This window comes from Cervus elaphus, chromosome 4 (genome assembly GCF_910594005.1).
Source record: "Cervus elaphus chromosome 4, mCerEla1.1, whole genome shotgun sequence".
NCBI classification, from domain to species: domain Eukaryota; kingdom Metazoa; phylum Chordata; class Mammalia; order Artiodactyla; family Cervidae; genus Cervus; species Cervus elaphus.
Window position 1 is genome coordinate 36363535 of NC_057818.1, and position 21769 is coordinate 36385303.

Here is a 21769-nt window from a genome sequence, read left to right on the forward strand (position 1 = left end):
TGATGTCACCTGCAGTCTGTAGGAGGCCCTTGGAGGGGAGAAATTCAGCAGAGTAGCTGAAAGTGGTGCTCCAGAATCGTTTGGCCAGAGAACTGCACACAGATAAAGCAACTCTGAGTTGTGTTCTTTTTCTCAACAAAACCAACACTTTTGTTTTCCCTCTAAGATCTTCAAGGCCAACCACTTGGAAGACAAAATTAATATAATAGAGAAACGGCCTGAATTATTAACACCTGCAGACTTGGAGGGTAAAAAGGTGAGCTGAGAGTGCTGTGCATTTGCTCTAGAAAGCGTGGCTCTGAGATGGCCTGACTGCCTCCTTCTCTGGGTCTCACCATGGGTCCCCCGCTGTTGAGGGTGTGATGAGGTTCACAGAGATGCTTGATGAATGAATACTTGCATTGCTCTCCAATCGCTGCTCTTTATAGTGAGAGCAGAATGGCTGTGCTGGGATGGGCAGAGACACATAGTATCCCCTCCCTTTTTCCGTCACAGCACTGCTCCTGAACCCAGGCTGGTAGTGAGAACCCCGAGTCCCAACCACTAGGCCACCAGGGAACTCCTGAGATTATTTCTGAAGCACATTCCTTCTCGTATTAAACCCTGATTAAAGCTTTTAGTGATCCCCTCTTGCCTCCAAGGCATAGTTCAGTCTCCTTTTCCTGTTATCAGCTACCTTTGGGTGACCTGGCTCCTCTCCACTGCTCTGGCCTCATCCTTTACTGTCCTACCCCGCCTGCTCGTCTAGCGAGCTCCCAGAAGGGCCTTGCTCTCATTGTCATTCACACCCCTGTTTTGGCCTCTGCCCATACCTCTGCTTGGACTCCCTGCTCTTTTGCTTTTCTGTCTCCTCTTCATGCGTTTGTTCATCTGATCAACAAACTTTCACTGACATCTGCTGTGGGCCAGGCACTGTGTTGGGAATACTGTGCTGCCAGTGTCCCCACTTCTCTGGTCTCCGAGCCTGGTGAGGGAGACGGACTAGTGCTGATAATAAATTGTCAGGATAAAGCTTTGAGTAGGATTTCCAGGATGCCATCCTGGAAGCTCTTCCTGAAGCCCTTAAAATATCTAGGGTCCCACTGTGAGCCCCTTCCTTGTTCTGTCAGAGCTTACCACACTCTGAGAACGGCACCCAGCCTCGTGTGCTCCCCTCTTTCACCCTGCGCTCCTGAGGGCAGGGCTCGTGTCTGTTTCTCATCTTTGTATCCTCAAGGGTAGGTGCAGGCCTTGACGTGTGTGTGGACTGACTGACTGACTGACCAAGTGGGTGAGTGAATGAAAGAATGAATGTGCCTGTGAAACTTGTCCTTTACTCTTCAGCTGAATCCTTCTGATAACCTGGGCCTGCTTCTCTCTCTGATCGGCAGGTTTCTCTCCTCCTGGGTGAGCCTTTCTTCACCACCAGCCTGCTTCCATGGCACAACCTGTACTTCTGGTATGTGCGGACTGCTGTGGACCAACACCTGGGGCCTGGCGCTGTGGTGATGCCCCAGGCCGCCTCACTGCATGTGGTGGTCGTGGAGTTCAGGGTAGGCCACCCAGAGGTTTTCTTGGCAGGGGGTGAGGGTTTCTTGTGTGGACCTTGGATGTAGATGGAGCACCTAGGGTCTTCATGGTTTGAACCTCTCTTTTTCTGTATCAGCACACCACAGGGCTGAATAGAAGAGGCTCGCCTTTGTAAAAATGAAGTAATTTGGCACATGAAATGGAAATGGCTGTGTGTTGTCATTTTACAATTACGGCTTATCAGGATAATTTTAAAATATAAATTGAGAGTTTCAGGAGACAAGCTGTGCAGCTTGCTCTGCTCTCATTAAGGGCTGAGGCTCCAGTTGTTAAAAGCGTTTTGAGATGGGCGAGTCAGCTTCCCTATGTAAGAAAAATGGAAAAGCTTCATTTTCATTTTCTCATCAAAGCAGAACCATAGTCACAAAGTCATTTTGGGAAAGGTATTTTTTATTAAAAGGATTTTTAAATGCTTTTAACCTGAAATATAGAGTGAACTTCATTTGATGTTTCTTTGATAAGGATGGCTTTATCCATTGGTAGCTTAGTGGTTCTGTCACTTACTTTTTGGCCATTTCTTCTGCGTTACGTATTTACTTGACCAGATTTCCATGGGAATTCTGGTTTTCATGGCCAGTGAGGGACTATGGAGAATGATGCTGTTCCCAGGCATATGTCCAAGAGACAGAGGACACCGATTTGACTGGCTTGAGTAACCTCTGGTCTCCTTCTAGGATCCTGTTGTCCTCACACTCTCTTATGGGCACAGAGGCTCAAGAAGTGGTTGACAGAGTTCTTCCCAATGAATCAGTGTTCAGGATGGACAGGGAGGGGTTAGAGAGCCTGTCTGAGTAGCTCTGGTCAGCTGTCCCTCAGTGAGAGGGCTTGGGATCCTGAGAGGCTTTGCAGGTCTGAGGAACCATCCTGGGTCTTTGGTGTCTTTGGGTCCCTTCAGCTGTGGGAGTCTCTTCCAGGCCCGTGGGAGCAGCAAGACGTGCCTCAGGTTTGGAGTTGGGGCAGCCCCAGCCTCTTACTCTTCCTGCTCCTGTCACCACACTTGCGTGTGCCTGAGTGGGTGTCGACATCTATGTGCTGTCCCACAGAACCATGGCCATGCCTGCCCACCCACCCCCATTGGGTGGGTGTGAGTGTTGGCGTGCCCTGGCGGGTGGGTGTCAATGAAGGCTATACCTTCCTTTCAGGACCTGTGGCGGATCCGGAGCCCCTGTGGTGACTGTGAAGGCTTTGATGTGCACATCATGGATGACATGATTAAGGTATGCAGGGCCGCAGCTCCCGCCACAGTGTTCCATCCACACTCCATCGGGCCACAGGCTTCTGAAGGGGATGTCTGGCTTCCATGGAGGGACCTGGGTTGGGCAATGTGGGCAGTATGCAGAGAGCTCCTCTCTTGGGGGCAGCAGAAGCAGGCATACCTGTTCTACTTGGTTCACCGTGAGCATGAACCTGAGAGCCACTGCATCTCCAAGTCTGGCTGGTGTTAGGCCATTCTCAGCCTGGGGCTGTAACCCCTGAATCAGAATTTTGGGCTGGGGCCCGTCTGTCACCAGACCACTGGAACCACTCCTGCCAGTGTCAGCAGCTAGTTCTTTTTTGGGATGGCCTCTCCAGAAGGCGATTTTGGCAACCTTCTGAGCCAGCTGTTTTCATTTTGGGGACCTCATTTCAGGGGACGGTGCTTGAGGATGGAGGTGGGTGGGATATAGAAGGAGGGTTCCTGCAGGGTTATCTATACATTAGCAGGGGATCCAGTCAGCCACCACGGTCTGCAGCTCCCAGAAACGAGGGCAGTCATGAAAATGCCAATGATACTTGACCAGGATAGATGTGAAGAGTCACGAGCCCCGTGAGAAGGGCAGGACAGAGAGCACCATCACATTTTATGTATTAAGAAAATTCACACATGCAATAACTAAATGGAAAGTACAAAGTATATACAACATTTAAAATTTTTTTTAATTATTAAAAAAATTACACATACAGTGAAAAAGGGGTGAAGTAGCAGACACCAAAATGTTAGTTCTGTGATGGGAAGTGGTTAGTTTTTCCTCCCTTTTGCTTCTTTCTGTTTACATTTTCTACAGTGATTGTGGGTTCCTTGTGTAAACATTTTTTAAGTAAAACAAGTCCAGTGGACATTTGCAGTTTTTCATCTTACCTGCCTGCCCACAGCAGATCACTGACTGTACCATGCTCCTGGGAACATCACACACTCTAGCTCCCTCTGGCCACTTCTCAGTCTCCTTCCTGGATTCCTCCCCTCTTCTTATCCCCTGAGGTGTCCTGTGTTCTAGGGCTCCCCTAGGTCCCTGCCCAGACCCCTGTGGCTGTCTCCATTCTATTTGCTGGCCAATTGCCTCCTCTCTCCTGAGCTCTGACCAAAAAGCTGAGAGCAGTGACTCCACTGAGATGTCTTCAGGCGCTCCTACCCACTGCCTCCAGAATCCACCTGCTCCTCCTCCGCCCCTAGTCTGGTCCCTCCCAGTGCTGCTGTCCTAGACCCGCTGTCACTTCATACCTGCCGGCAGGGCTCAGGGCCCCAGCAACCTCCCAGACAAGCCTTCGCCTTCTCATTCAGCTGGTTGTTGGGTTCCATAACCACCAGGTCCTCTGTGAACAAGTTTTAATTCCCCACTGTTACTTGTCTGGGCCACTTATATCTCGTGTCTGACCATATACCCCGCTGCTTCTCCCATCAGCCTTTCTCCACAGGGAGCTTAAGTGAATCTGTAGATCTGAAGTCTGGCCCTGTCTGTCCTCTGCAGGAAAACCCTGAGCCCCCACCTTCACCCCTGCAGCCAGCCCCCGCCACTCTGCTGGCTGCACTCTGCTCTCTGACTATTCCCTGCTGGGCTGTGTGCACTCTGCTCTTTGCTGCCAGCTCCTTGGTAACCTTCAAGAGGCAGCCTAGAGGTCACCCTTTCGGGCAGCTTTCCTGCCCAGCCCTGTTCTTAGCCGGTCAGTGTCCCCTGGACACTGCAGTTGTTCCCCAATTGTCTCCTTCTAGACTGGTAGCCTTGTAGGGTGGTGATCTGGCAGCTGTAGTGTCAGTAAGGGTCACTGAATGGGCAAGTGTCCAAGTGATGGGTGATTTCACCAGTGTAGGCCGTTGGTCAAGGTAGCTTGTGAGATGGGCAGTGGCTTTGAATCTTAAAAGGCAGAAAATGAAGCTGAGTGCCTTGCTGAGGAGATTGCTTGTGAGTGGTGCCAGAAGCCAGCTGGTCTGGCCAGGCGCCTGTGGTCTTTTATGGGGGTTCACTTGCCCCACATGACCATGGCAGTTACCGTGAGGGACCAGGGCCATGGCAGTTAGGGACCACTGGCATAGATAAACTCTGGAGATGGGGACAGGAGCCCCTTGTTTCCTGGCCACCTGGCTCTATCTCTGCAGACCCCGGCCTTCTCTTCCCTTCTCAGCGTGCACTGGACTTCAGGGAGAGCAAGGAGGCCGAGCCCCACCCGCTGTGGGAATACCCGTGCCACAGCCTCTCCGAGCCCCAGCAGATCCTGACCTTTGATTTTCGGCAGCCAGTCCCCCTGCAGCCTGTCCATGCTGAGGGCACCATCGAGCTGAGAAGGTGAGCGGAGGCTCCAGTGTCGGGGAGTGAGGAAGGAAGTGGCAGGGCTTGCTTTCTAATAGTTATTGCCTGAATGGCTATAAGCACTTACTTTGGCCACTCTCATGTAGGTGGGATGGCTGTCCTTGTCTCAGCCTTGCCCTTCTTCAAGTGGCCCTGAAATGTGTGGGGGTCCCCATAGCTTCTGGGTAGGGGAAAGAGCCAGAGTGGGCTTGCTCATCCTCCCATATCTGAGGCTCCCTTTGAGCTCAGCGGCATGTTACACACAGCTGCAGAGAAATGTGAGTTTGGTTGCTATGGTTACCCATTGGACCATATTCTTTCCTGAACCCTCCTGGGAATTGAAGCAGCTTAAGAACTGGCAGGGGCTATCATCTTGCTACATGGTCAGGCCCATCCAGCTCCAGCTCCCTTCACGGGGAGGGGCATCTGCTTCCTGGAGGAAGCCACCTCTTGTAACTGGGTGAGGCCATGAGCCTAGAGCCCCTTGGGGCTCCTCTGACAAGGAGGAGGCAAGGCAGCTGCTTGTCTGTGCCTGCTGCCCAGAGTTATCTGGGAGCGATCTAGACTTCGATGCCTGGACTGCTCTCTCAGCCTTCTGGGCCAACCTTTCCATGATCTCAGGTGGAGGAGGCCAGGCTGGCAGCCAGCTGGCCCTGCCCCAGGGTTACTCTGAATACTTGGCCAGACTGTGGGGAGTGAGAGTGGGCACTTTGGTTGCTCAGCAAGAAGGCCACTTTTACTAAGTGGCCTTCATTCAGTCTTAGGAGTCTTAGGAGTCTCCTGACAGGGCAGGATGGAAGTAGGGAGGATGAGTAGTTTCTGAAAAGCAGAGGGCAGCCATGGCCATGCCAGTCTTTCGTGCAGCCATTTGTTTCTGGTCCCTTTCCACCCCCCACCCCATCTCTAGGCCCGGGAAGAGCCACGGAGCTGTCCTGTGGATGGAATACCACCTGACCCCGGACAGCACAGTCAGCACCGGCCTCCTGAAGCCTGCAGAGGACAAGGTAGTGCTGTGTGCACAGGTCCCTGAGGAGGCGGACCCTGAGAGCAGGTGTCATCATGCCAATCCTTTGAGCTCTGGGTGTTCCGGGTAGTGACGTCTCAGTGGTCCTGGGTCATCCAGCTCCGAACAGCAGTTTCTCACTGCAAGCTGCCTGGGCTGGAGGCTTGCCAGGAGGGGGCTGGCTAGGACATCAGAAGCCCTCACTGCCTTCTTGCTGCTTTCTCTGCAGGGGGACTGTTGCTGGAACCCCCACTGTAAGCAGGCCGTGTACTTCTTCAACACCACACTTGACCCCATAGTGCCGCTGGGCGGCCCGCAGACCGTCACCTACACTGTGGAGTTCCACCCAGACACTGGAGACATCACCATGGATTTCACACTCTCAGATGCCCTGGACCGTGGGTGCTGACCCTCACTTGTTGAGAAATAAAGTGGAGGAGGGCTCTGGGCTCTGAATGGTGGCTTTCTGTGGAGAAAAGTGAAGGCACCTTGCCTTTTAGGACCCATCTTGGCCTCAGGGATTGGAGGAGACCACTTCCTATTTTGTGTTTTTGCTCTGCTGGCTCCTTGCTCCAGATACGGCAGGAAGTGGGGATTACTTTGGAACTGAGAAGGGGCCAAGGAGCCCACCCGCAGTGGTTTTTAAAGTGCTCAGAGAGCTTCATGGCCACAGTGTCCCTCCTGCTCTCCCTGGGAGGGAGCCAGGGCTGACTGGGCCGGGCGGGTCTGCTACTCTCCTGGAGCTGGGCCAGCCTGGCCTTGCGCTCTGGGTACCTTTGAGTCCACTTGCCCACTCCAGCTCAGAGAGGCTCCTATGGGCTCAGTTACTGATGTGGCTAGGCTCTGGGTCTTGAAGACCCTGGTAGGGCCAAACTGAGAACCAAGTTCAGACTCTTTTTGTTTGCTAGGTAATGGCCCCAGTCCACATTTGTAAGGGTTTGGCCTCCGTGTGCAGCAGCAGCAGGTGACCAAGACCAGCACCTGGACACCAGGCTGCTCTTCTGAAGTCAGGGCGGAGGCTGTCCCAGAGCAGTTCAGACGCAGATCCAGGATACCAGCCAGCAGGAGGAGGGAGCCTGAAGGTACAGCCCTTTCCCACGTGCCCCCCTTCTAGCAAAAGGACCTCATCCCCCAGCAGCCTGGGCAGATGGGTAGTAGTGCAGGCACCCCGGCTTCGCCTTGCCAGAGGACAGGGAGTCCCAAGGGGGCCCAGCCTGGCTTCTTCTCACACACAAGGCCCCGTTCTGCTGTTTACTCTAGTTCCAGAGGGAGTGAGTAAGAGAACCCACGTGGCCTGGTTTTTGAGTGGTTCCGGGCAGACTCAGGCTGTGCTTATCACACGGGGAAGGTCAGGAAAGGTAGGCCCTGCACGGCGTTCTCCCCACAGCCCCGCCTGGCCGCCTGGCCTGCTGGAGTCAGAGCAGGGCCCAGACCAGCTTTTCACTCAAATAAGTGCAGAACACCAGCCTTGAGCCTCACAGTTTTATTTTTTTTTTTCCTCATTATCCATCCTTCTTTTCAGCACCAGTAAAGGAAAAAAAAACACTTCTCTTTTCAAAATACTTTTATCAGGTGTAAAGATTGTTTTTCTTCTAGGGAAGAATCGTTTGGATAATATATTTGATAACATTTTTACCAAAACCTTAGGTGTGCTTACCATAGAAAACCCCTAATGTCCCATGAGGATACAATACAGAAAAAAATACAGAAATTAAAAAAGTGTTTTTTTTTTCTTTTTTAAAACAGTATTTCTAAATTTCAGCAAGTTAATACAATAGTTAAAAAGCATCAAGATTAATACCCATACTTAAAACTGAAGGTGGTTTGGACAGATGAAGTGACCGTTTTTCTCTGAAGCTGACCTCTGCCTCCTGGCTTCTGTGGAGGAGGCTGGCCCGGGGCAGGTGCAGGGCCTTGGGGATTTAGGTGACACCTGTCCGTCCTTCCAGGCCTAGATGCCACAGAAACATCTGAGATGTTTCTTTTTTAAAAATCGAAGTGGAAAAGTCTGGCTTGTACACAGCCCTGGGGGTGCACAGGTTTGATGAAACTCGTGGCTGAGCGATGGCGGCCTCAGCACTGAGGCCCCAGAGGGCAGCGCAAGGGGAGTGGGGAGGCAGGCAGGCCCTTCTCTGGAGACCAGGCAGGCTGGGCAGAGGCGACTGTGTTAGGACGGGAGAATGACTGAGGCACAGGGAGGTATGACTTGGCCTAAGGCCGCCCCATGTGTAGGGAGAGAAGCATGTGCCCCGTGCCCTGGCTCCCCTCCAGCTGCCCCGGGAGGCCAGCAGCCCCTCTGAGGGCTGGAAGCTGTGCTGGAGTCACTCCACTTCAGGAGCCAGGCCCTGCCCCTGCGGCTCTCCTGGGCACACAGCTGGCTCACAGTCTGGGGCCTTGGCTCAGGCCCAGACGTCTGGGTATCACATCTACCCTGTCGAGCTCCACCTGCGAGCAGATTTCTGGCCGCTCCTAGGATTGGAGGCCTCTGACCCAGGGAAGCCTAGCCATGGCCCCAGGAGCCATGGCCCTGGAGGAGGGGTGCACTAGAGAGCCAGGGAGGACTGTACCCTGGATGGTGAACTGCCCTCTTGGCTTGATGTGGGGGTGGGGCTGGGGGCCTAGCCAGGGGAGTGCTCCAGGCAGTGAAGCCCTCTGCCTAGCTGCTGCCCTGGCCAGGGGGCTTCAGACCAGCCCACACCACCTTGGGTGCAGCTCTTGGGAGTGTCCCCTCCAGTGCAGGGCCTGGCCTCTGACTTTGCCCGTCTTGGTCCCTCTTGCAGCTCAGTGGGTGACAAGGCACAACATCAGCATATTGGCACCAGGAGGCTCCTGGTAGCAGAGTCCTGGTACGTCCCCAGCCTTGTTGGGAAAAACTGGCTTCAAGCCAGGTGGCACGTTGGTTGGGGCGCTGTGAGGAGGGGAGACCAGCTGGGGGTTGTTAGTAACCCCCTGAATTGGAGGGGCCTTGCACCTGGAAATAGACAAAACCCTCCCTGTGTGACGGGGTGGGGGGCGTCCCCAGGTGTGTTTAAAAAGGCAGGTGGGCAGAGGCAGTGCTGCCATGGGATGAGGAGCTATGGGCTTCCCCCGCAGGCTCTGCCACGCCGTGCACAGGTACCCGGGGCTGGCCCTGGCTGCGTGGGGGCAGACTGGATGCCTGTGCACCTGAACATCAACCAGTACTGCTCCCTGTGGGGGACGAGCGGTGGCCATCAGCCTTGCCACCCCCAGCCTGCACACTGGTGAGGTGACTGGCTGCCCTGTGCCTTGACCCCCAAGTCCCTTCATCCAGGGCTGGGGTCGCTGTGGAGGATGGGCCTAGGAGGACAGAGCCGCAGCCCCACCCCCCACCCCCCGATGCAGGGGGACGGTTCCTGAGCTCAGCCAGAACGCGGATGGGGACAGTCACCAAGGGAGGATTGGTCCTGAACCAGAAGGGTGTCGGGAGGGGAGACAGGATCAGGCAGAAAGAGAATGTGTTGGTTCTGACAGAACAGAAGCTACAAATCTTACCGTTTTCAAAACCAGAAGTCCCCCTCCCCCCTTAAACCGTGAGTGGCCCTTCTTCCTGTAAAAAAAAAGTATGCTGTCTCCTTAGAATCCTGTCTGTGGCTCCATGGCCCACGTTGGAGTCTCCAAGGGAGGCCCTGGGCTCTGCTGTGCCGGGGGAAGGGAGCCCCTTTCAGGAAGAACAGCGTTCTCCCTTGTGGCTTGCAGACCCTTTAAAGTGAAGGGTTATTTTTGTTCTTTTTCTGTTTTTCTTTTTAAAATGTAATCGCCCTTGAATGCAAGACCCTGGGAAAGAGCCCGGGCTCGCTGGTAACTGGACACAGCCTTCATGGTCCCTGCTCGTGAGCTGTCCAGGCTGGAGGCGGCGAGCTGGCGGTCCCGTGTCCAGGAATGCTTCTTTGGCTGGTTCTGATTGTGTTTGGAGTTTGGCCTTGGGTGAGGCCCGAGTGAGGGGTCTGTGGCTACGGTGTGGCATGTGGCATGCGGGCAGCGTGCATGCGAGGGTGCAGGCATGCGAGACAACATGGCAGCAGACAGAAACAATGAACCCTGGACGAAGCTTGAGAAGAGATACAAAGAGTACAGAAACCCGGATCTCATACTAACCCATGGGTTATAAACTAGGTTGTGCTGTAGGTTTGTAGAAAATCAGCGATTCAAAAGAATGGCACTGGTTGGGCAGCCGGCACTCCCCAGGCCGGCCTGACCCCTGTCCATGGCGAGTGCCCAGAGGTGCCGGGCAGCGCTGGTTCCAGCCCACCCAGGACTGGCCGCGGCTCTCCCGGGCCCCTGCCCTCCTCCGCCAGCGCCAGTGGTGCTCGCTGGAGGGGACACGGCCAGGGAGGGACTGCGACTCAAAGGGCTGGCGGAGGCCCCGCTGCTCGTGGTGACTGGGCTGGTCTATGCCTCGTCGTCCCCTGCAGACACCATCAGTCGCATGGCCACCGGGAGGTGGTCCGTCAGGCCTGACAGCTGGGTGATAAAACTGAATTCTTCCACCTCCTGCGGGAGTGGGGAGGAGGGAAGGAGGAAACATCCCTGTTAGACCGAGAGGGCATCCTATAAAGCAGGGGCCTGGCCTGGACCTTCCTGAAGGCAGGGAGTGGGGGTGTCCTTGGGGGCCCCAAAGGCCTGCTGGACTGGCACGTCCCCCTTTCAGAGGAGAGCTCAGTGCTGCCAAAGGGTGTAGAGCAAGAATGCCGTGCTACGGGCACAGCCTGGCTGCCCAGCCCAGCCCAGCCCAGACTTACGGCCTTCCAGTCCGGGCACAGCCCCTCCTCCCCGTGCAGCATGTAGTCGATGCGCCTGCCATTGCCTTTCAGCAGCTCTTTGCGTCCCTTCTGGCCGCCTCCGGGGCTCTTGCTGGTGGGGAAGGCGAGGTACTCCCGGCGACCTTCCTCACTCTCCAAGACCCTGCCCATGCAGAAGGCACAGGAAGGCAAGGTGAGCACAGCCCCAGCCCCATGTCTTGAGGGTGGAGCCACGTTCCCGTCCCCCAAGTCAGACCAGACCCCTACATTTAAGATCTGTCTTGTCCGTGAGCCCAGAAAGGGACTGGGGTGGATAGAGACTGGATCCGAGCCTGTGAGTTCCTGACTGACTTGAGCCACTGCCTGGAAGTGTCCCGTGTCCACCTGGGGTTAGCAGCACTCACATTCCCTTTCTGAACTAGGACGTTGGCACCACCCAAAGCCTGTAACCAAGCTGGGGACAGAACTGCCCACCCCCTCTCCAGGTAGGGTTGTGCTCTGAGCTAATAGGGTCCTGTTTGGGGGGAACTTGATCTTTGCAGTGAACCCCAGAGACCCTTCTCTTCTGGAAGTACCCAGGCCCCCCATGTCTCCCATTTCAGGTCAGCAGGGGGCCAGGGGAGCCAGGAGAGCACCCAGACCCCATCCTAGGACCGAACTCATGTGTCAGTCTGTCCCCAAGACCCCAGGACACTTTAAGGACCAGGTGTGTTAAGAAAGGAACAAAGTGGGATGCGGCTGTCGCCCCATTTCTCAGAGGAAGGAAACTGATGCAGTTGCTGGTCAGAGTTATACAGGGAGGGCAGGGCGCTCAGGTGGAATTACGCTCTGAGTCTAGGTCTTCTGACTCCTTGTCTGCCTTCTGCTTTCTGCCAAGTTTCCTCCAGAGTCCGAGCACCATTGGGAATGAGCCTTCAAGGGACATCCCATCTCAGAGGGCAGTGTTGGGGCAAGAGGCACAGCCACCAAGAGCCACTACAAAGGCCCACCCGCCCAACTAACGCCTGGACACATGAACAGGGCACCTGGACAGGCATGGCAGCAAACACGAGTTTTTGCAAGGTCTTTTATCAGCCTTGAGATATATACACTCATGACACACAGAACATCATTCTATCTCAGAAACGTAATCCATTTCTGTCCTTTGCCTTTGATAATTAATTCCAGCATCAGTGATCTAAGAGTTACTGATAAGTCATTTTTAAATCGTCATCTCATAAAAAGATAATTTTCTCAGCCTGGGATGATGTTTCAAATTTAGTCTATAATCTAATTAATTGGCTCAAATTAGCTGCAAGGAGCCATCGCTGGGGCTCTGGGCTGTCTCGGGCTGTGAATTATACATTGGCTCTGCTGTTGGCCTCTCAAATGTGTCCTTTTCAGAAGTCTCAGATTCAAGAATACAGTTTGGCTGGGGTGGATCTGTCTCTACTTTGACTGGCTTGTGTTAGCTCTGTCTGTGTTTTTATTTGTCTGATTGCTGGCTGCTGGCCCCCTGCCATGGATGCCATCCCCAGGGCCCTCTGACAGGGATCTCTGTGGCATCTGTTGTCGCCCTGGGAGGTTGTGGTCCTTTTTCCTGTGCCTGAGGCAGGCTGGGGCTCAGGGCAGGCCAAGCTGTGGTAGAATGAGCCCAGACTTGGGGTGCTGGTATAGGAAAAACCACCTCGAGACCCCAGGCCTCCTTGGGATCCTCTTTTTGGTAAGGACACCCCTGGGGCGTGAGGTCCACCACAGCCTCTGCCCACCCCCAACTTGCATCCTTGACTCTCTTAACAGGCGTCTCGTCCTGGGGAGCTGTGGGCTGTCATCGGCCCACACAGCCCACCTCTCCACACCTAGTCTGGGTCGGTGCTCATCCCAGACCTGGGAGCTGCCTGGGTCTGCCTACTCGCCTGACCATGGCACTGGGGATGCTGGGCGCTTACTTTTGCAGATTGTCAGGGGTGCACACTTCCTCATCATAGAGACCGTCCTGGTCCAGCAGAGTTCCTGGGGACAAGGGGGTGAGAGAGGTTACTGTGGGCAGGAGGGGCAAGCCCAGGGCTTCTGCCAGCTGGGCAGCTCAGGGCCCCCTCCCCCCAACGGTGAGGTCTTGGGGAAAGGTCTCTTCAGGAAGCCCATGGGGTGTCAGACCTCGGCAGTGCCCCTCCTGCCCCCGCGCCTGTCCCCAGCCCCAGCTCACCGATTGCCCACGGCTTCTCCTCCCCAGGCCCCAGGCGGCAGGGGTCCTTGTAGCGTGTAAACAGGGAGTGCTGCTGCTCCAGCTTGTCATCTGTGCAGGAAGGGAAGGAGTGCTACGGGGCACAGGGTGTCTGGCATGCCCTGGAAAGCTACCTGCCTCTGGTTCCGGTTTGACCAGAGTCACCTGATCCCTGTCCCTCAGGTAACTGCTTCTGGGTAGGGTCTATTTCCGGACAGATGGAGCTATGGTTCATCTGTGACTGGCTTTCTGTGTCCTTGAGAATGCCCCCTCTAACAGCTGTCAGAACTGTGGCTGGTACAAAGTAAGAGCTGAATACAGACCTGGTGAGTATCATGAGCTAACCCCATTAGTCTGGATTTCAGAGACTCCCTGCCTTCACTGCCAGAGGTTTATCTGCAGGGCATCTCCTGACCTCCAGCAAGGTGGCCTCTAAACTCTAGGCAGAGCAGGGGTTCTTATTCTAGGATTTCTTGAGGGCAGAGAAATCATATTCTCGCTAAACGTCCCACTTCTGTGCTCCCAAGGAGCAGAGCCCATGCCTCCTCCATGGTTGGCCCTAATGGGGAGGAGCCCGCCTCACCGGAGGAGCAGTTGTCAAAGTTAAAATCTCCACAGATGACGTCAAACGCCACCAGCTCCTCGGGGTTGGCTGCGCTGGACGAGGAGGTAGATTTTCGGAAATCAGCCAGCCAGTCCTGAAGCATGTTCAGCTGCTCACACCGGATGTCACTGTCCTCTGTGGGGCAGAAGTACAGAGGTGATGAGGCTGCTGCCTGGACCCTGGCCAGGCGAATCCTAGCCCTCTGAGGACCCACCCCATGAAGCTTGGGCCCCTGGACCCTACCTGCCAGGGCGTGCAGGTGTGTGCAGGAGATGTACCCGACAATTCTTTGGTCCTGAGGTGTGCTTCCCACCTGCACCTGTGGAGGGGAGGAAGTGTTGGTGATGAGACCTAGAGTTAACATTGCTCTGAGCACAAAGGGATGCTGGCAGTGCCCGACCCCAGCCAGGTCTAACCCTCAGAAACCCAGCTTTGTTGACTTCTGGCTAGCCTGGGGCCTGAGAAGAACAGCACATCACCTGCTTCTAGGAGCTTTTGCTCCAGTGTGGGAGGCAGATGCATGAAGAAATACCTGCTTTATGGCAGGGTGAATGCCACCGACAGTTCATGCAGCACTTTGTGGGAGAGAGATGCAGAAACCACCACAGACCTCCTCCCCAAACCCCTGCCATCTCCTGACGACTGGAGTGTCCATACGAATGTCCCTCGCTGCTTGGTCCACTCGTATCTGGTGGCTCCTTCCTCCCCTCGGTCACACCCTGGACCTGATCATGACGTGGAGCCTGTTCCTCTAAAGTCTTACGTCAGGCTCCCTCTAGGATGTGGCCCAGCCACATAGCCCAACACCCTCCTCCCCGTGAGAAGCCTTGGACCTTGCTTTCTGTCGTCTCTTCCCAGTCTTTGCTTCTCTGGCTTCATGAGCAATCATTTTATCTGCTTCTTGGCCGTGGTCCCTATTAGTCCCCAGATCTGGGATGACAGCTGTGGCTGGTGACTCCATGGCACGTGTCATGGCTGACCCCAGGCTCCCCTGTGACCTCTGCCCCATGCCCAGCGCTCCCTCCACAGGGGCCTCTTTCTACTTTCCCAAGCTTGGTCCTTGCCTCTTGTACTCTTCCACTGGAGACAGAGTCCCTGGCAGGTGGAGTGGGGCTGAGAGTTCCTCGCTAACTCCCTGCCGAACCACAGGTGACCCTGGCAGACCGTCTCCACAGGTTGGCATAATGAAAACAAGCACCTCGATTGTACAGCACAGACAGCTCGGCCCCAGAGGTGAGTGTGGTGCAAGCCTGAGCCCTCAGGCTGTGGTTGGGAGCTGAGGGTTGACAACCCAGCCTCGGATTCTCAGGCCCTCTGCTGGAGGCTCCATCTTTGGGCACCCTGACCAGAGGCCTGTGGTTGGATCCTCACCCTCGTCCTCTCTGGCCTTTCCTCCCTCCGAGCCTCAACTGTCTTCCCCAAATTTTGCTAGTCTATTCTGGCCTGGGTTTTCTGTGACGACGAGACCCTGAACTCTGGGAAGTCCCCAGGGAGCATGACCATAGAGGCCAGTTCTTAGCTGAGGTGTGGCAGCAGCAGGGTGGGTGCCCCGGCTTCTACTGAGCACAGGTCTGCTTGTCCTCCAGCTGACGGTGGCCGGGACTCAGCACAGGCCCTCTGCTCCTAAAGCCTCGGGGGGCGTCCGTCCTTCTTTCTATTGCTGAAGTCAGATTGGCATTCCTCTCCATGAGGACTTTCTCTTTATTAAACACCTTGAGCTTTCCACAGCTCTTCATCCCATTTCCCAGGTGGATGGATGTCTGGTTACTTGATAATGGGCCCAGATTTCGGACTGTTGATAAGTTCCTGTGTTCACCATTCACTTCTTGCCCATAGTCCAAACCCACAGCTCAGCCCAGTGGTACTTCTGCCTCTGGAATCCCTTGGAAATCACACACCATTGGTGCCCCCTGTTGCAAAAACAACACAGTTTAAAACCACAGTGCCCCCCAAGGCCACACGGTGGTGCTCTCTGCATCCTCAGGCCAAGAGCCTGTTCTCTTCTCAATAGTAATACTCATGCCCGTCAGTACCAGACCTGCTGCTTCATGGATGTGGCCTTGCAACTATGAGGATTACACTAAAGTTAACACCATCGGTGGCTGGGGTCATGAGGCTCTGGTGACTGAGGCAGGTTGAAATCTGATCCTCACACCCAGCTCCTCCCCCTGTCCCACGCTACTTTCTGAGCTGGTGGCCAGCCATGTGACGTCTCTAGTGCAGGAGCCCCACACTCAGCACTTGGTGTCACCTCCCTGTGCCGAGCCCTGGGTGGGGACAGACAAGTGCAGGGAGGCCCTGCTGCTGAGGAGATCCCTCCCGGAGGGGAGGCACCCAGCAGAAGGTATGCCAGCCCCCCCACCCCCTTCCTCCAGTCAGTCCAAGATCTGCTTTATTATGTGTTGGGACTTATTGATTCCCTGGCTTGAGTCCTGGGGAGCCGCAGAGGCTCATGTTTCACTTGCAAAAACAAACAATCACTCTGAGAGGCTGTGCCTTTAGTCCTGGTGGGCAAAGACCGTCAACAGAGCAGGGCCTAGAACCAGGCTCTTGCTCAGGAGGCAGAAGCCGGTCCAGTCCCTCCCTCCCTTCTCAGGCGCCTCTCAGACCCTCTCCAAGGATGAGGCACTCAAGGAGTGAATGGGGAGGTGGGGCTGGGTGGGGAGCCCCAGGTGAAAGGAGCAGCCAGGCCCTGCCGGGGCTGGCTCCTGAAACCTCACTTATTTCACTCCCCCATGTGGAGAGAGAGGCACGCTCTCGCCCACAGAGATGAGCTGGCTCTGGTGTGCCAGGCACCGCCGCTCCGCTCTTGAGTTCTGCCTGACAGGAGAGGTGGGCCGCTAGGCCCTGGGGCCAGGGCTGAGGAACCCGCAAAGGAAAGCTGGCTTGTGCTGGATGCCACCAAGGAAAGCTCCACCGACATAGGGTGACACGTGGAGGCCCCTAAGAATGTGGCTGGAGCAGAGCTCGGGGAGGGTGGCAGGTGGAGGCTGGCTTCTCCCCGAGGCAGTGGGAAGAGGGTGACAGGAGTCAGACCTGACACCAGAAGGATGGTAGGAGAGGGAGGACAGCCCCAAATCTCAGAGGAATGGTGGCCTGAGCCGTGACGTCGCAGCTGGACATGCAGGGTGGGCCCAGAGGCATCTGGGAAGTGAAATTGGGAGCCTGGGGGTGCATTCACTGGGCTCAGGGTTAGAGAGTCCTCAGCAAGTCGGGAAATGGAAGCTGCAGAGGCACCCCAGGGCAGGTTCCTGGGGCTGACTGCCCATGGTAACGACTCAGCAGTGAAGAGTGCTAGCTAAGTGGGGTTGTCTGCTCTGAGAGCTGCCAACCTCCAACTCAGGCTGGGAGCTGGGCAGAATGCAGCAGGCCTGGTGCTGCCAGATTTGCCAGGGCGGGGAGAGGAGCTGCAAACTGGGCTCTATGTGAAATAGCTTGATTTTTAAATGTTGGCCAACATGAGAAATTTTTTAATGGTAGGAACCAAATTAAACATATCTGCAGACTAGTTTTAGATCCAGGAGGTAGAGGCAAAAGTGTTTAAAGGATGAGCAGGTGAGAAGAGGCCCGGAAGGAACAGCCAGAGAGCTAGGGGCTTGGAGGGAATTCCATGGCAGAGGGGCTGGCCCTGGTGTGCATGATAGTTGGGGTGCTAGCCTGAGGGGAGAGAGAGGAGGAGGTGGTGTGTGGGCTGGGAACAGGGTTAAGGGGGACCCTGGCCTTTGAGTCATCTGTAGTAGGGTGGGTGCAAGGGAAAGGGTACATTCCCCCACCCCCCGAACTGACAGCACGTCGCCTCTTTCCCCAGAAAGTTACTCCGGCTGCTGAGACAAAAATACATCTGTGGAATGAAACACTGACGAACCACATGCCAGAATGGGGAGGTTGGTCTCCTGTAAGAAGAGTGTCTTCAATTTCAGCATCTCAGGCTATGAATGGAGAGCTGGGGACCCCAGCTCTGCACCTGCTGAGCCACACAAGAGGCCTGAGCATAGGAGTGGGGGCGTCTGAGTGCTGGGCTGGGGCCCTGGCAGGCTCCGTGCAGATGATCTCCCTGGGCCCTCACTCCTGGCAGGAGCTTGGCTGATAGGCAGCAGCTTCCTGGACAGGTCAGAGCTGAGGCCTGGGGATGAGTGCCCCCCATACTGGGCCTCCCCGGTAGCCTCACCAGCCACCTCCATCATGGACCCCTGCTAGCGCAACTGAGAAGTCTCAAGGGGAGTGTGGAGAGAATCCACACCCGGAGCAGTTGCTGCCTCTACGGGCAGAAACGCCTGTTCTGTAACAGCTGGCCAGACGGGGCTTCAGAAAACTCTGGAAGCACCAAGAGCAGCTTTTGGATAGGGAGCAGAAAGTCGACACGCTGAGCCTGTCAGGCTCAGGAGAAGATAATGTGTAATGACCACATTACCATGGTCTAAAAACTCCTCCAATTGCATCCAAATTAGCAGAAATAATTATGATTCACTTTAATTAGTGACTCCGGAAGTGAAGCCTGGAGCAGAGTGGGTGAGCAGAGTGCCTGGCATGGCAGCTGCGTGACAGCCAGGAGGGAGAGGACATCCCGGCCGGGAGGGCTGGTGGCCTGAGGGAGTGGCTGTGGTAACATCCGGGCCTGAGAACTCTTGCCTGCAAGCTGCGCCCGCTTGTCTGCAGTGATTCAGAGCAGGCGCTCCCTGCCACCTCCTCTCGGCACTGTCTGCCACCTTCAGCACTGGCACCCTGAGACGCTCCCAGGCCTTGCCCCTCCCACATGGCTCCCATCACGTGAGTAGGCTCTACGTTGCCCCCGCTTTACAGACAGGGAAATGGTGATGCAGAGATCACCCAGTCTGGAGCCTTGGCTCCTGTCCGTGCATTCTTATTTCCCTTGTCTCTGAGCCAGGGGCCCCTTGATTCAGCTCCACGAAAGGCCTTGTCTGCCCCTTGCCCTTCCAGAGAGTGAGGTCTGCCCCCAACCAGCTGCAGCCCGCGTCCCCCCTACCCTCCCAACTCTGAGACCTGCTGGTGAAGGCCTCCTACCTTGAGATACAGCGCTCCCTTCGAGGCCAGGCTGTCGGAGAACCGCCCGTTGGGGTAACAGTGATAGGCCACATCCATGATGGGGTAGCGGCTGGCAAAGAAGAGGCCGCTGTTGAGACACTTGAAGCTGCAGCAGCCGTGGCAGCCGTACACCCCGACGTCGTAGAGGATGTACTCGAAGTAGCCGTGCAGCTGGTCTTTCAACTTGGCGGCCGCCCGCTTGTCAAATACCTCCTGCAGGCATAGGAAGTCCAGGTTGGCAGGGAAGAAGGCGGAGACCTCGTGGTCAAAGGCCTCATCCGGGTGGCGCCTCCTGCGCGCGGCTGCCCTCTTCACCACCGAGGCCTTATATGGGAGCTTGCTGTTGGAGCCCGGCTCCCCACTGCCGCCATCAGCCCCAGCCCGGCCCTTCACCAGGGACTCCCTGGAGGCCGAGGGGCTGCCCAGGCTCCCCGAGTCCCCATCTCGCTGACTGTGGTTGGGTGTCTGGCCCCGTGGGCCTCCACCAGCCCCATTCCTGGCCTGGCCCCCATTGGGGGGATCGACGGCTTCGGGGGGCCGACCCCCCTCATCACCACCGAAGCGCACGATGCAGGCGTCCTCAAGGTTGCCTCCATCAGCTGGGTCCCCGGAGGCCAGGCCGTTGGCAGCCTCGTCACTAGGATGGTGCCCGCCCTCGCCCTTGTACTCCACAGAGGCCGTCCTCTTGATGCTCCCAGGGACGGCCCGTGGCACACCATCACTGCCCTGTGGTGACACCAGGCTGCTGAAGCTGGCGGCGCTGATGGAGGTGTTGGTGGGCGAGTCGATGTAGATTTTGATCTGGGGTCTACTGGCCCCATTGCGGATTCTCTGCCCGATCTCTTTGGCACGGGCTTGGGTGTTGAAAACATTGTTGAGCCTGGCCAGCGAGTCCGGGAGGAGGCAGAGGTTGGCGGTGGCGAAGCAGAAGCTTTTGCCAGGACCCGTACCCTTCCATTCGCTGAGCAGGGCCGCCCCACCAGTGGGGCCCTTGTCCTCCAGCCGGGAGTAGATGTAGGGCCGGCGGGCAGACTGCAGTGGGGACCAGAGGAGGAAGCCAAGGAACGCGAAGGGCAGTGAGGCGACCAGGAGGGCCAGGTAGACGGGTGTGAAGAGCACGGTGCAGAGCAGCTGGAGGTAGCACGGGTCGTCTGCCCGCTGGCGCTTCTCAAAGGTGGTGGGGATGAAGGAGGCCAGGAGCCGGTCCGCCAACCAGTAGCACGGGAAGATGAGGGCCCAGGACACGGCGTGCAGGGCGGACAGACAGCTGTTAGGAAAGGGGGTCGTGTACAAAACCATCGCAGCTCATTGGGCACCGTGGCCAGCCCTACTACATGGTGTCCCTGGCAGCGAGAGCACTTTCCTGGGTGGGGCGGGTGAGTAGGGGAGCAGCTGGAGGAGGGTCACCTCCTGGTGAGACACGACTCTGGGTGGTCAGTGGTGTGTGTCGGCCAGCCAGTCATGGTTCCTTCAGCGGGCCATGCTGGGCCACCAAGGCTTGCTGGAGAACCTGCAAGACAGAAGGAATGGTTGCTGTTTAGTCACTAAATCATGTCTGACTCTTTGCAACCTAATGGACTGTAGCCCGCCAGGCTCCTCTGTCCCTGGGATTTCCTAGACAAGAATACCGGAGTCGGTTGCCATTCCCTTCTACAGGGGATCTCCCCGACTCAGGGATTGAACCCGCGTCTCCTCCATTTGGCAGATGGATTCTTTACCACTGAGCCACCAGGAAAGCCCAAGACAGAAAGTCAGGGGCTTTTCTTCATCTTTAGTTGGGTAGATCAGATGCTGGGCCATTACTCCGCTCACCCTGTTCCTGCCTCCTCTGACCCCAGCAGGACTGCTCTGAGAACCAGCAGACTCACATGGGGGTGTTTGGGGCCAGAAGGCAGCCTGGCACTCTTTGTGTAAACACAGGCAAAGTGTTTGTTGGTTCTCTTGGAGGAAACTGACTGATCATGTGACTGCCTCTAGTTCATGGGTTTTTTTTTTTTTTGGCTATGCCTTATGGCTTGCAGGATCTTAGTTCCCCGACTAGGGATCAAACCTGGATCTCAGGCATTGGAAGTTCAAAGTCCTAACCACTAGACTGCCAGGTAATTCCCTAGGTGACCATTTTGACCTTGTGACCTAATAGTTAGAAGTTGGCCCAGGATTTGAGCACAGGCTGTGGGCGTACAGGACGCTGGCCTGGAGCCCATCGGGAGCCAGGGGTGTGTTTAAAACAGACGAGGGGTGAGCCTGAGTCAGGAGCTGTGGACACAGCCACCCGTCACCAGGTGCCCACTGGGTCAGGACAGTGAGGGAACAAACTGCAGAGAAAAGGGGCTAGAGGGTCCTGGGGCAGAGGACCCCTGAGAGGAGGGCCCCCCATAACCAGGCTCTCACTGTGCCCCAGACTGCAGCATCAGACCATCTTTGCCTTCCCATTCCTGCAGGAACCCCCACCTGATGGGGACCCAAGCACACAGCATGGCTCTTCCCAAGCTCCAGAATGCTCAGAGTCACCCAGTTACAGGAGACCCTGATGGTCCCTGTGACTTCCCCCTTAAGTCCCTGAGATAAGCCCCAGGGCCCAGCTGAGGCCCAGAACTGCCAGACTAAGTCCATCCCAGCCCATATGGGAGCTGCCATGGGTTTTAGAGCCGGCCCAGGGCCCCGTCTGGGAGAGGCCGCAGGTGCATTCATTGTGCTAAACGTAGAATCAATAAAGACAAGATTCTGGAGTGTTTACCCAGCCTCCAGGGATCCAGGGTGATCATTCTGCAGTGCAGCTGGTATAACCATAACCCAGAGTTTTCATGACCAGATCAGCTGGGGAACTCATTTCCTGTTCATCATCTCACCAGCCCAGCTAGGCTGCTGCCGTGGCCCCTTGGGGGTCTGTGTCCCCGATGCCATCCATCCTGTCCCCATGCCCTCTCTTCCTCCTGCCTTCCTGGCCCACCTCAGCTGGGAGTTGGATGTCATCTGGACTCTGCCCCTCTCTCAGTCCCCACATCCCATCAGTCCCCGCTACCCACCCAAACCCCTGTGGAGCCC

The 21769-nt window shown here is 56.1% G+C and overlaps 2 protein-coding genes across 7 annotated transcripts in view; one reads left to right on the forward strand and one right to left on the reverse strand.

Annotated features, from left to right (window-relative positions):
- Positions 1-6570, forward strand: part of PRMT7 (protein arginine methyltransferase 7) — a 39570-nt gene extending 33000 nt beyond the window's left edge. For 2 of the 3 annotated variants that reach the window (XM_043898892.1, XM_043898891.1), the window contains exons 13-18: positions 167-256; positions 1371-1532; positions 2712-2786; positions 4948-5108; positions 6019-6115; positions 6344-6570. In XM_043898892.1, the coding sequence (XP_043754827.1) occupies positions 167-256; positions 1371-1532; positions 2712-2786; positions 4948-5108; positions 6019-6115; positions 6344-6523 (765 nt within the window). In that variant the 3' untranslated portion in view covers positions 6524-6570. Of the gene's footprint in view, positions 1-166; positions 257-1370; positions 1533-2711; positions 2787-4921; positions 5109-6018; positions 6116-6343 lie in introns of those variants that run through there. The other variant, XR_006340518.1, reaches the window with a different exon arrangement.
- Positions 6571-7582: 1012 nt separating this feature from the next.
- SMPD3 (sphingomyelin phosphodiesterase 3) overlaps positions 7583-21769 on the reverse strand; it is an 83431-nt gene continuing 69244 nt past the window's right edge. For all 4 annotated transcript variants that reach the window (XM_043898893.1, XM_043898895.1, XM_043898894.1 and 1 more), the window contains 7 exons: positions 18704-20234; positions 13925-14000; positions 13661-13816; positions 13060-13149; positions 12803-12866; positions 10875-11037; positions 7583-10626 (listed from right to left, as the gene is read on the reverse strand). In XM_043898893.1, coding sequence (XP_043754828.1) covers positions 10525-10626; positions 10875-11037; positions 12803-12866; positions 13060-13149; positions 13661-13816; positions 13925-14000; positions 18704-20023 — 1971 coding nt within the window. In that variant the 5' untranslated portion in view covers positions 20024-20234 and the 3' untranslated portion in view covers positions 7583-10524. The remainder of the gene's footprint in view (positions 10627-10874; positions 11038-12802; positions 12867-13059; positions 13150-13660; positions 13817-13924; positions 14001-18703; positions 20235-21769) is intronic.